The sequence below is a fragment of the Bombus huntii genome, chromosome 11 (assembly GCF_024542735.1).
Source record: "Bombus huntii isolate Logan2020A chromosome 11, iyBomHunt1.1, whole genome shotgun sequence".
NCBI lineage: Eukaryota > Metazoa > Arthropoda > Insecta > Hymenoptera > Apidae > Bombus > Bombus huntii.
The window spans coordinates 5,092,356-5,106,778 of NC_066248.1; the positions used below are offsets into that span (position 1 = coordinate 5,092,356).

At 41.4% G+C, this 14,423-nt stretch overlaps 2 protein-coding genes across 2 annotated transcripts in view; one reads left to right on the forward strand and one right to left on the reverse strand.

Annotated features, from left to right (window-relative positions):
• Positions 1-14,423, forward strand: part of LOC126871435 (pre-piRNA 3'-exonuclease trimmer-like) — a 110,584-nt gene that overhangs the window by 64,413 nt on the left and 31,748 nt on the right. The window lies entirely within an intron of this gene.
• Positions 143-14,337, reverse strand: LOC126871430 (sodium- and chloride-dependent GABA transporter 1-like). Its single transcript, XM_050630256.1, has 11 exons — positions 13,900-14,337; positions 10,171-10,476; positions 9,389-9,523; positions 9,189-9,317; positions 8,954-9,098; positions 8,318-8,689; positions 7,450-7,666; positions 6,761-6,913; positions 6,482-6,685; positions 5,774-5,944; positions 143-5,289 (listed from the first exon to the last, which is right to left on the reverse strand). Exons 2-11 carry the CDS (start codon positions 10,469-10,471, stop codon positions 5,152-5,154), a joined length of 1,965 nt encoding a protein of 654 aa, XP_050486213.1. The 5' UTR covers positions 10,472-10,476; positions 13,900-14,337; the 3' UTR covers positions 143-5,151.

Sequence of the window (14,423 nt, forward strand, 5' to 3'; positions counted from 1 at the left end):
CGAAATGATTTCTGCCAGTGATTTTGCAAATTAAACGTTCGACTGACGAATAAAACGAAATAGAAGTGGAATATAACAAAGGGAAAAATTTGTACGAGGATCATCACCTTGTGAAAACGAATTAAAATAAATGAAACACGTGTCCATTGTAGATACATTTAATTTTCGCTTACAAAACAATACTGTTTCGAGACAGATTCCATTTCTTCGCACATATGTAAATAATTGAATTCTCCGATATATTCCATTCGAAGGTAAAACGGGAAATTTCCATTGAATTTCTTGTCGCAGTAATCAGGGTGGTTGCAAGGATAAGATGCGAAGAGGTGCAATTTGCAATTTTGTTCATCGTAAGATGGCAACGATTATTTGAGCGAAATAAAAGATATCAAAAATTCGGAACGTTTGAAAAGATAAAAAGATGTCAAAAATACCGTATCATCAATTTACTGGAACGGTAAACGCCGAATTCAGGCAACCGCGAGTTATGACGCGATCTTGAAAAACCAACCGCTCGGCAAAAGACCGATACGTAAAAGATACGAAACGTACGAATGTGAAAAGGACCGTTCAAAAAAGCATCGAACAAAACGATACTCGAAACCATCGAAAGACAAATGTTTGCACGCGATGAAAGGATTTGAGAAAAATGGCGAACGAAGTCATCTTGTGCTAAAATGATATCTGCGCGTTGTTGTTCCCCTTCGCATTTAATCTCCTCGATGCTTAACCTATCCTTTGTGAAACGGCTAATTCGCATTGGGTAATTAACCGAGTTCGCACGCTGATACGAGCTTCCATGGCGTATTCTATCGTTCGCAGCGCAACGAGCCTATTATAAACGATTACGTACACTACCCACTGAAAGTTTGGAAGCAACTTGACTCTGCAAAGGTTAAACAACACGATAAACCGAACGCGTTCTTCGCGCTAACCACAAATGTAACTTATCGCTAATTCTATATGCTACGGTAAATAGATAAAACGACGAAGTATGTAACATAGATGGATACAATACGATCGATCAACGAGGCAATACCGCGAATATATTTCTTTGCAATATATTCGAATAAAATGTTAATTTATATCTTTATAAACGAGTGGTATAAATAAATACCACGTAAGCCGCAAGTTACCATCCTAAACCGAAAGGCAAGGATTACGATAGATACAAGTGACAAAGATAAAATAAAAGAAAGTAAAGAAGACCTGCTGCTTTGAAACTTTTCGTCGATAGTATACAAACGCGCGCGTATGACATTTACCGGCCGAAACGTATTGGCACGAAACGAAACATCGATGTCGAGGCGATACGATTCTGCTCGTTTGGATTCGGTTTGCGACGCACCGTGGATATCTATGTCAGCTGTTGATTCGTGCATGGGAATACTTGTCACGCATCGCGTACAGCTTAATCCGTAGAGAAACGATCAAAAGTACATATATTGATTAACGTGACGGTAATTAGCGGTCATTCACTCGGTGAATTGCTCTATGCTCGGCTAATCGTTCGGTTGATCAATGAACGAGATTAGACGCACGAGGGCCGCTACTAAATTCCGATGAACCCGCGATACTCCATTGTTTTCGTTTAAGCTGATTTACGTTGTTTATGGTCTGCCGAGTCGAGCGATTCGACGCGTTGCGATTAATCTCTTGTAATTCCGTTTACCAGCAGAATCTTTCTAATCCACGCATCGATCGATAGTTTGATGCCAGCTGTTCGATCGAAACGTTTCTCTTCGAAATATTCTTTACGCGTCTCTGTTTATTTTTAATTTCGGACATACGCCAAGACTTTCGTCAGCGATATTATTATTTCGACAATTTTTAGAAAGAATATCCTCTTGCCGTAAAATTTCTGCGTCATCTTTATCGTTTCCCTTCTATATCTTTCAGATTGTGAATTTAATCGACGATTTATCCGTTATCGATTGATCGATATGTCGTTTTATACTGGGTAACGTCTACAAATGTGCGGTGTATGTTCGCATCCTGCTGCGTCTAATCCGTTCAGTTTACACAAAAATACACGCAGTCCACTAAACTATCGCAAAAATAAACGGCTTCAGAGCTTTCTGTACGAAAGTATAGGTGTAACGAAACGATGACAACACGCGGTCATCGTGGAAAATATTGAACCACGTGGACTTGCAGTATCCTTAGCTCGCTATTAAAACGTCACTCGCGGCGTAACAATGCGACAATAAAATATACATAAACGAACGTCGTATAAAGCTTTCGGACGATCTCTCGATATCGTACAACATCAACAACTGTTAAAACTCGTTTAAATAGGGCGCAAAGCGTGTAAACGATTTAAACGACAGAACTATTACTTAGGCCTGTTTTCAAACTTGTAACGTTGCGTTACGAGTATCTTTATTGCTCATGTTCGCCAACCAAATAAATCCTGAAACATCCAGTTTTGCTAAAAACCTGACTTTTTATTTATATACAGCGTGAGTCAACGATCTAATCGTGTCTTTGACGAATGCAAGGTTGGACTTGAATTGGGTAAAAAATATTCAGGGACACGCGATTTAGCTCGTTCGATGCCGTACGAGCTTCGTCGATTCGTTTCATTTGTCCTATAAAGCGAATATTACTCGCAGCTAATTCGGTAACAGATTAGACGAGTTAATTTTAGCATATTTAAATAATTATAACCGATACTGCATAACTGAAAACATAGAATCGAATATTCATAGCTGGCAATTATTAAAGCGAGCATGCATAAATTGCACGGGTAAACAACTCAAACGTTTATTATTAAACGTTCACCTTTCCGATAACTTCATTTCGAAAATGTTGTACGCTCTATTTAAATTAAACTTAATAATGCAGCCATAAGTACAGGTCGTGTAACAAGTCTACAAATAGATCGATGCAGGATTAAAAGAAAGTATACGTATGTATCGTACGATCGACGTTTGACCCACTCTGTATATACAAATTTATAGATCGATTTCGATAATATTTTCAAACTCGTCGTTCGTTCGAAACGATATTATACTCTTTCTCGTTTGTTCGAATACTGTTAATTGGTCGTTCGAATTTCATTCGCAAAAAATATACTATTAATGCAAGTAACAGTGTCTCGAATAATCAATATTGAAATAGCTCTTATAGTAACTTTAGGATCATATATCGATAAATCCCTATATATATATATATATATATATATATATATATATATATATATATATATATATATATCCTTCGATAAAACTAGTTTTATATATATTTTTATCTTACACTTATATCTTGGAATTACGAACCTTCGTACGAAACCACTGCGATCGAAACAAAGCTTTGATTTCTTCGTTAAAAGAATCAGCTAACAAGGAGTTTCCACCTAAATTCGAACATCTTCGTCGAACAAACATTTACTAAATATTAATCTCGGTTGTCGACCTTCTACGAATTGATCGTGAAATTTGTAAATGTAATCGTTTGTTTCGAACTCGACAGCTTTTAGGGATTACGGTACCAACGGTTTCTGCGAGGCACGTTTCTTTCCTCTGATCGACTCGATCGGTTTTAGTAGAAAAATCCTCTTTTCGTGGAATCTCCGTGGAAAAATTCTGTCTCGTTTTTATGGTACGATATATCACAAACTTGCCTTTATCGACTTTAATCAGAACGTAGAAGGAAAACGTGTAGAAATAAATTTGTCAGAGGTAGCTAACATTTTATAATTAACATCGATTCGAATATGTAAAATTCGTAAGAAAGTTTCGGGTAAAAAAGACGAAAGACGGCAGAATTTTCCAATAGATCTAACGTGTCGTTAAAATTTTTTCCATTTAAAAAACTGGTCGCAACGGTGTCAGCGTTGAGGCACAAATGTTATTATCTGTAATTTAATCTTCAACTGTTCTAACGATCTGACTAACCGCGTCATTCGCAAGAATTTCTTCGTGCGTTCCGAAAAACAAGCGTCCGTCGACTAATAAAAATGCTGGTAGAAATTTCGGTAGAAATCGGTTCGCGCAAATTCAATCTCGTAAAACTTCCGTTGAGCGAAACTCGCGTATTAAACAACATCTTAGAAAAAATAAACGAACGTTTTAAATCCGCAAATATCGATCGATCTAAATAAAAAAAAAAGAAAAAAACACGTATCTTTTTATGAGAGACACGTCCAACTATTTCTTTCGTAATCATCATTAGAATTCATCTTATGATCGAGACTTTCAAATCGATTTTCAAAGTTTCAAAACGTTCGTCCGCTGAATAAAAATACAGTTGCTCCTCCAAAAATTATTTCACGTCTCGACGTTTCTTTCTGCACGTCGGTTTGATCAACCCTTTGCCTCGTGATTTCCTTTCGTAGCTATTTAAATCAGTGTAATTACGACTTACGATCTTCATTTTTTTTTTTTTTTTAATTCAAATCACTTACGTAATTTTCAGTTCGAAAAGTTAAGGTTAAAATTAGCGTTTCGATTAAGCCACGTTACAGAAAATAAAAAAGTAAAATCTGTTTTTGTTGGACTTCAGTTATGATCCGTAACCTGTCTCTAGTTTCATATTACAAGGCAAAGGTTCAAGCTTTATTTTTAATCTCTCGTTTGCTCTCTCGAAAAGAAAAAAAAAAGAAAAGAACCAGACTATCAACTAAATTACGTTTCTCGCGTTTAATAATCGTTCGTGGGAGCATCGCGATTAAAAATCGCGATAGAAAAATATACACACCTCTTCGACTTATCTTGGAAAACTAACGATATCTGCTACTATCGTAATATACTTTAGATTTTGTGTTCAACTTTTCTTCGCTCTCTCTCTCTCTCTCTCACTCTCACTCTCTCTCTCTCATTTTTCTAAATAACTCTTCTTCTTACGTGGTATCAGTATCGTTTAAATATATCATGTAGAAGGAACGAGGCCAGTATTTTGATTGCAGCAGTCGCTCGAATTACGCTCGCTCTAATTACGCTCGCTCTACCGTGCACTGTCGTCGTAGTAATTTTCTTAACGTCGATCGGTCTGCGGATATCTTCCAACAGTTTGTCCAATTAAACCGCGAGACTAAGTCGAGCTGCTCTGCGTGTTCGACACATACTTCGATTTTGAAATTCTGTTAAAAATACTACACTTACGGTAATTACAACCTATGACAGGGGATAAGAAAGCCGTTTACGGCGATCATGTTTGACTTAGGAAACTATTGTTCTTGGTGATTAATCCGGCGCTGCTCTCTGACATTGGTATCACCGCTGATTTCTCGCCCTTCGGTAACTTCGGATGCGTCTTTAAGTTCGGCTTCAAACCTTTCAGGATATTCTGAAAATTATCACGTGCATGTGTTTACTCTCGAAAACGGATCTTCAAATCGCTAGAAGTTGAATAAAAGAATGGCGAACGAAACCGATTACAACTTTTAACAACGATACCAATCACAAACTACGTAGTTTGATCGAAACGGTATAAGAGATTTGTAACGAATCTGGAGAGAGATTTGCGTTTCCGAATGTTAAACGTTGCTCGTGTTTTCTATGTTCTCGACTTATTTCACTTTCGTTCAATGTCGAGAAAGATTCCATCGAATAAAAGAATTTTATCTCCAACGACAAAGATCGATACGTTTGCCTAGAATATATTAGCTTGTCCGAAAAGTTTCTTCCGTTTTACGAGGAAATAATAGACGCGCAACGTTTTCGTTTTATTTCGCAGACTTGGTCTCACGTTTGTACGTAGCTGCACTGTTGTACAAAACACGTTTGCGAAAGAAAGACACTTTCCGGACAACCTAATACTAATGTTTCACCTCCTTGATGGATCCCGGAGTAACGATGACGTAGTAGAGAGCGTAACCCGGTATCCAGATCATCGATGACAAGCTGAGGCAGACACCCACGATTTCCGCCCATGTTGGATACTCGTAACTGTTCCCGTATTTCAAGGGCTTGTACTGCACGCATTGGAACACGAAGATGAACTGGAAAAGAAGGAACGTTGAGAAATTTTCGAATTCGAGTTCACTCGACTTGAAAATCGATCGGTAGAAGCAGCTTCGTTTCTCGCAAATCTCGCACAGTTATATAGATAGACAGCAAGGGACGGAGCTATTTATCTCGACTATTTAATTAATTTTCGCTCGCGAATCGATCTTATCTTACGTTTGCAATGTTGAGAGGAGATCGTTAAGCGTAAAATCGATGGAGCATAGAAATGCGCGATATTGCGCGAGGACGACGAGATAAATAGCCCTGTCATCCACCTTCGAGAAGATTACTATCCGATCGATCAGGCTGTTCTTCGTAGACAGAACGCGAGAAATTAACGATCATTCGTCGAATCTTTCGCAGATCGGTCTTTTCAAATCGTTCTACGTTCGTACGAGAAAATTCGATCTTCGCTTCGAGTCCGGTCGCTTTCTTCTACCTTCGAACGATCGAAGAAGAACCGTTCGAAAGAGGAGAATCTTTCGTGCTGTTTCGCAAATTTTTCTTCTTGATACAAACACGATACTCACAGCCATGATCACTGGCGCGAACACCACCCAGCATATGTACCAAAATTTGTTCAGTCGTACGCCCATCATCTGATGAATACAGTCGCAGAACTTCTTCGCGCCGAAGATCCACGATATCGCGATCGTTTGGAAGAAACAGACCCACAAAATCGACATTCCACTCGCCGAATAGAAGTCCATCAATTGGAATATGTAGACTCCACCCTGAAATGATAAAGAATTTTCCAAATATTTGCCCCTTTCGAGGAGAAATTTGAGAAATAGTCGAGCGATGCTAACGTTGGTCACCATGGGAAGACCCAAGAGGAACATGAGACTGCAGATTGCGACGGTGAACTTCTTCCTATGGGGACGAAGAAGTTCCGGCCAGTTGTCAACGACTCCAGTGATGAAGGATTCCACGATACAGAATTCGCTATCGATGCCCAGTATCTGTCAGAGAAAATGGAAAACCATGTTGTTTTCGCCGTGTTCTCGGATGCGACTAACTAGCTAACAAATGGCTGATCTATGATCCTCTGCTGGCCGAGATCATTGATCGAACGACGCGGCAACGATTGCCTCAAAACTCGTGAAACACGCATCTTGCGATGTCCTGCGATTCGACCTGATTTCATCGCCAGTTGGAAAATTATTCGTCCGAAAAGAGACACACAACGGATGATATTTATATTCAAAGATAGTGTGCGTACATATATAAAAGAAATACGTCTTCCATTTAAAAAGACGATGGAGTTAAATCAACTTCAACGATAGATTAACATAAAACTATAATTATCGCGGAAGAAAAGAAAAGCGGACTTTAATCGCGTTCGAAAATGAAAGCGGCTGGGACGACGAAACGAGTCGAACTCGAGGACCTAGATTCACGCTAAAGTAGTGCATAGAATGTAATCGATTCCGATAAACAGACATTGATCATAGAAGAAGCGGAGTGCGGTCGTTTAGCTAAGTCGAGTGTGCCTTACAAGTAGCATGACGAAGAAGATGATGGCCCACATCGAGGCACCGGGCAACTTCAAAACCACCTCTGGATAAGTGAGGAACACCAGTCCTGGCCCGCTTTTGACCACTTCCGACACTTGAGTGCCTTGCTCCAAAGCGATGTGACCCAAGATAGAGAAAGTGACGCAACCAGCCAGTAAGCAGGTTAACGTGTTGACTATGCACGTGATCAGCGCGTCTCTGAAACGAAATCCGCGTCATTCAGTACGTCCAGCGATCGATATTTCTTAGATTTCTTTCGTAATTTGCGTTCTTTTTTTATTTATTTTACTTTCGTTCGAACGACACTCTCGATTGCGAATGGACCTACCTGAACGCGCTCGTTGTGACGATAAAAACCAGAAGGGAAAATCAAACGAATTTTCCATAATGTCGCTACTATCGGTTAAAATGTATTGTCTTTTGTGGAGAAACGTTCGATTCGGAAATATGACAATGAATTTAGTTGCACGAAACGTAGAAGTTCGCGAGAAAAATTCTGAACTGGCCGTTAGTCGCCGAGACAATCGTCGAATCAGTGAGAAATAAATTTGTTGAGACATGTATAATTTTCTGTGCTGGACTGGGTTAAATGCGTAGTAGAGATACTCGTATGTGAATATCAGTGCGTGTAAACTAGTCAGTCGGTTAACAGTCGGGTATAGAGGAAAGTGTTGAGACGCGTGCAGGTGTGTATCGATGAATATAGAGGAAATCGTCCATGAAATAAATATATTACTATTTTAATATTAATCCTCGGTATAAATTTAGTGTTCCTATAACATTATTTCGGCTTCAAAGATCCACAATTCTCAAGAAAATTACCATAAGATAAAGAGTGGCGACGCTTACTTGTAACAATTGTGGTGGAACTTGTTGTACGATCCGAGAGCAGGCAGAGCCCCGGTGCCGATACTGTAGGCGAAGAAAATTTGCGTGGCGCCGTCGATCCACGGGCCAGGCGATAGCAATTCGCACCATCTCGGCGTGACGTAGTACAGCAAGCCGTCGTAGCTGCCGTCCAATGTCACCGCTCTTCCCAAAAGAATGAAAAGCACCACGTAGGGGAACAAGGCTGAAAACCAGATGATCTTACCGCTCTGATGCAGACCCCGTCGGATGATAAAGTAAACGAGCAGCCAGCCGACGATCAGAGAACCCAACAGCTCCCATTGCATGCCACCGATGTTCTCGATACCGGAAGTGATGCCAAGAACTCTTCGTCTAAAATCGTCGAACACGCCATAGATTCATATATGTCGTTGTTTCACACCCATCGACGATTATTACGCTACAATCTCACACTTTATTCCAATCGTTGCGGTCGATAGATTTTTCGAGAAAATGAAAAACTGTTATCATCATTAAGTAAGTAAATTTCGTGCCGTAAAAATGTTTTCGTGGATCTGTTTGATCTTTTCTAACGTTACATATCGAATGTTTTACTCGAACAGATTAGTAGATTTCAATTTACGAAAGTTCGCTTACTCCCAGTACTCCTCTACCGGAGTAGTATGATGAGGAACAGCTCGAGTATAGTTGTCGTAGGTGGAACTCGTGGTGTTCGAGCTATCGGACGATTCGTCGATCTTTCTCAGGCCGTCGGAACAATTTTCCGTGTTCCACCAATTTTCTATAAAATATCGTTGGAATACATAGAAACGTAAATAATAATTTTTTCGAAAGAGTAAAAAATTCCATTGCTATTAATCGTTTAACCAACCACAACCCCTCCAGGGTACGCTCGGTATGTTGGCGAAGGTGCTTATGAGATAGAAAAGCGTCCAAGCGATGATTATGCAGTAATACACGTCCAGAAAGAACACGATAGTCATCGTAGCGTATCCGACTCCTAAACGAAAGTATCTTTCGAATGAAAATGAAAGATGCCTGTTAGAAAAAAGTGATTTTATCTTAAAATACCTTGCAGCAGAGGACACAACTGTCCTACCAGAGTCATCCCGCCTGCCCCGAGGTACTGGCCAATGGCCACCTCTTGGAAAAATATCGGAATGCCACAAAACAACATGGCAATTCCATACGTGATTAGGAAAGCACCTAGAATTTGCGTTTCAACTTAAAGCTTTGAATTTGAATTTGTAGTTGAAGTTGAATCGGCATTTGCTTGATCGATAGAGCAATGCGGAATACGCGACTACCGACGCGATATGTCATTGTTAAAGGTGAATCGTCGTTGCTCGTTAGGAACACGATGCGTTCACCGATACGCCCGATCGCGCTTTGTCCCACTTCCAGGAAATCGCAGATGCTAGATAATTCATGGAATTTCATAAGATCGAATCTCGTGATTCCACATGGATAACCATATTTCGTAATCTTCTCGAATGTGAGTTCGATCGAGTCGTTTCCTCGACCTTGTCCCCTCGGCGTTCTCAACTATATCATTTGCATATCTATACGATCGTTCGAATATTACGAAAATGACGAGCATCGATTAAAAGTTGAAATTGCACCAAGCTACTAGCCATACTAGCGATAGATTCTACGAGTAAAAATTCTTCCACCCACCCGATATGAACGAACCCCCGCAAATACGGAAAAGCAACGCCGACGCGACGTTGTTACAACGAGAGGCGGTCTCGACGTTTTTCAGACCAACGAGCTTTCGCCTTTGACATTTACGCAATGCTCTAACGTGACTCAAACGGCCGAGTTCTAAAAGCTATGGTAATTCACACACTCACCTCCGCCATTTTTGTAACACAGATACGGAAACCTCCACACGTTTCCAAGTCCCACGGAAACGCTGATACAGGAGAACAAAAAGTCCAGCTTGTTGTCCCAGCCTCCGCGTTCCGCGTCTTCTTCTCGGTCCTCCACTTCCGTCGCCCTATTCTGCGGCACGGAAACGATCGTCTTTGGCGCACCGTGACTCGAATCTCGTCGTCTACTCGAGCCAACCGATTTCGCCTTGAACTCTATGAACGTCTGCTCCGGATCGACCTGATCTTTCTGCTCTCCCCAATAATACATCTTCTCCGCCATAGTTCCTGAAATCACGCGATACGTCTTTGTCGTTTTGCATGCTCGTGACCTTGAACGTGGTTCAGGAGACCGACAGCAGCAGACTAATTCCGCGTAATTGATCGTGATTGCGGCTGAGATTACGTAAAAGTGTCCTGCACGTGCCGAGCCATCTTCGTCGAGAGTGACACGCGACAATAGTGAAACACGCGAGTTATGAGACATAATCGAGGTTAGTTTCGCCTGGAGATTACTTCGTGGTCGTTCTCCGGTAATTGCTGCTACACGTAATCGCTTTTTTAGTTACAGCTTCGAATTCCGCGGTTTCCGCGAGGGTAGGTTGCGCGTGGGTGGTATACGGTTTCACGATTCTCTGACGTTCTTTTTACTTCGCGTCAAACGTCTTTCGCTGTCCTCGAGTTTTTGCAACGAACGATCCTCCTTTTTAACTAAAAATGCAAACCTAAACAAGCTATTATATATTATATTTGGCCCGATCATCGTACTACGGGCTATGCCCGTAGTTGCAGATTAAGGAGTTAAAATACGATGAAAGTAAATAGGCATACGTACGATTGCGATTCTGTTCCTGTGAAAATAGACATCGATAATACCAGAAACGCTTGTTCGTTCTTAACTATAAAAGCGAAAATCCGAGCTATTTCGACCGATCGATAATTCCAGCGTGAAGAATATTTTCGTTCTCTGATATCGTTCCCTCTAGATGAGACATAAAATTTGTTATATTTGCTTAAACGAATTTCGTCTAGTCTACCTTCCGTAAACAGACGTTAGAATTCGAACGTTTCAACATTTATCGTTTACAGGATGCAAACGTACGTAGTAGATCAATTCGCAACGCAAACATTGTAACGTTCTGTCAGTTTGGCCGCATAATCCATACAATTTTCTCGTCAACCAGCGAAAGTCGATTTCCAGTCGATAAACAACGGAGCGTTATCTGGTTACTGCGTCGCGTCGTTTCCTAGAAATCGAAGCTAATGGGTACTCGTGTTCTTATGGTTTAACGCGGAATCGATGTTTATTATCCTATGAATAAATAAAGGAAGCTTGCGAAACGACGCGTGATTTCCGAAGAATACGTGAGCAGCGTAAAAAGCTTGGTCAATTTTCTAGGACGCGTACTCTCGCTCGCGCGGATTTACATTTACTTTCGCATCGAAATCGACATTAAAAGCTTTGATTCCGATCTACCTACGTCGTTGCACGTTTCAACAGCGGTCGCAAGCACGAGCAAATAAGTAAAGATTATTGCATCACCTTGTGTATCGCGACGTAGATACGCTGTACAACTCAGTACGCTAGAGACTAAAACTCGCGTTTATAACGCGTTTCGCTTAGTGTAAAAAGTAACGATATGTTAATAAGGTTTCATTTAATCGATATCGCCTGTTTGCGTTGTACGAAACGCGTATAAATGTTGCGAGCTGAATCTCCTGTGCATCTATAGAAACGTAAATGTAAGAATATCGGCTATACACGTATATGTATCCTTCTAACCGATAAGGATTGATTAAGGGTTCAATAAGAACGAAAAGTCGATCAAATGATATCGTACATGGATTTAAATGCCGCGCGAGACATACGTATTTTTAGACGTAAAAAGAAGATATAGAAACGAAGATTCAATGGAACAACGTTTATTTCAGGCTTGTAAATCTCTGAAAAGAATTCATTAAGTTAATCGAACTGTATCGTGGACGAATCGTGTACACTGTTCAAGATATTACACGTTGCTTGGCCGCGAGCAAAAGCAGCACGTAGCTACATACGTAAATAATAGATTTAATTACCATCCGTCTGATTCAGCACACGCGACATCGAATTTTCTGTTTCGACGTTGCATGCAACGTTTATAAACGTCTATTCCGATAAACCTCTCAATTTACGACTCTATCACTGTCACGCGTAACCTTTATTCTCATTAAATGGCATTTCACTCACATGTCCAGTCGATGGGAATGAAACTTATGCAGCCAGACGAACGTACCAAATTGGCAATGACGAAGCGCGAATTATAGCTCGGTTCAGCGATAAAATTCAAATCTCAGCGTTTCCATGTTCGTACTCGAAATTATTTCCACTAACGAGATTGTACGTAGGTCGTTGATTCAGTTCCTCAAAATCCTTCGCGATAGTTTGCCGCTATAATTACAACGATATTCGATGAATGTAACTAAATTGGAATGTCGTGTGTCGTTAGAACGTTCGTAGGTAATTTTCAATGAAACCTGATCGAACAAGAAGTCCGGGATCTCGCGCTGAATCGATGGCGTCATACATCGACGATGATGCTCTTGGCGGATGACGTTCAGCCAAGACAAATTTTGCGTACGAATCGTTCGTATTCCTATATACACAGTGGTGAAAAAATATCTATAATCCCTCGATTAATATTTGCTTCGCTAATGACAACAGCTACTCCATCCCTTGATATCCAGTTCTCGATATACTGCTCATCCCTTAGGAATTGATATCCAACCCTTCGATACGCGCAAAGTACGCTTCGCTACGTCAAACACAGCGGTGTCGTATGACACGAAAGTATCAATAAAAACACCCACCAAACGATTACGACGAAATGAAATAAAACCAACGAAACTGTAAATTCGACGAGTGGATCGATTTCTCTCGTCAATTTCCCTTGGACCGTATATCGTCTACGATCTCAGAGGATTATTTCTAATGCGATCTGTCGCACGATAGTCGCGATAACCGGCTCCGGCTCAATGAAAACCCGCCCCCTTTCCTCGAAAGGGTTGATTCCTGTGTGACGCGCGTCCCGCTACCCCTATTACCACCCAGCCGATTCAAAATGAGCAAACAGGAACTGCATAGGGAAAATGTACACGTGTCCCGCATCCGTGTGTCCTACAGGCGCAACTATTTGTATTCGTGTGGTCACGCGTGTTTCTACGCTGTACCATACGTACGGTGTAAGTGTGCGCGTGAGATCGGCACACGTGTGCGTACACGCGCGGTCGAGTCTGCTTGTATACAAATACTCGTGCGCGCGCTACGGATGCTGAACGCAAAATCAATAACAGCTTCGTGTCACGTTACGCCGTACACGTGGATTTGTATATTCTTCTAACTGCTCGTTTCTTTGCAAAATTCTCTGCCGTTTTTTACAGCTGTTGCTATTCCTGTTTACATCCTGTATTGGATCAGCGAGGGATGGTGTAATCTGCGACGTTGTAATCGTAGATTCGCTTGATTCTCATGGCAGAATAATTGGCACGGTCTTCGCGTCGTTATTGAAAAACGATGTTAGCGGGGAGGAGGATTGAAAAGAAAGACGTACGAACCTGGAGAGACAGATCTGTTCGCGAAGATGGTAAAAACGATACGAGGCTCGCGCGTTTCTTGGCGAATTACGGTATTAGCAAATTAGATTAGATTAGACAAGATGCTCCAACTTATCTTACCTGAAGGCTGCGAGATCTCAAGGTAACCACGAGATCCACGATTTTCGATTCGGCTGAAATTTCTTCGCAACGCACCTAAGCTTCCGTAGCTCGTATATTCTTCGAATTATTCGTCTTCCAATCGATCGTTTACATTGCTCGATGCTCGGCAGCCCCGTCCGGCAGCGGAGTACGACGTCCCCAGAGAAAAACAATCCGTTCACGCCCGATCTCTCAGCGTCGTGGACCACAGTTTCTCCTCGTCTTCCTGTCCGCGAGAGTCCAACTACTCAAAATCTAGTTTATCCGATGTTGATGCTTCCGATCGAAATCGTTCGTACAGACGACAACCGACGCGAACGACGCACTTTCGCCTGGAAACTGGTTTTATTACGTGTCAGATCGTGGAGAGTGTGCCTCGTGTCGACCTACCCTGCGAGGGATGTCGTTACGGAATAATGCTTTGCCGCAAGACGGGGAGTGTTATCCCTTTGAAACGCATGCGCGGCCGCGAACACCCCCTCCAGAAGCCTGGAACAAAGCTG

Excerpts from the sequence above, each read along its gene's own strand:
- LOC126871430 (XM_050630256.1), bottom strand. The coding sequence starts at position 10,471 with ATGGCGGAGAAGATGTATTATTGGGGAGAGCAGAAAGATCAGGTCGAT. Across the intron at positions 9,099-9,188 it reads CGTACCCTGGAGGGGTTGTG|AAAATTGGTGGAACACGGAA; the intron begins GTTGGTTAAACG and ends GATATTTTATAG. Across the intron at positions 6,914-7,449 it reads TCTTCTTCGTCATGCTACTT|ATACTGGGCATCGATAGCGA; the intron begins GTAAGGCACACT and ends TTTCTCTGACAG.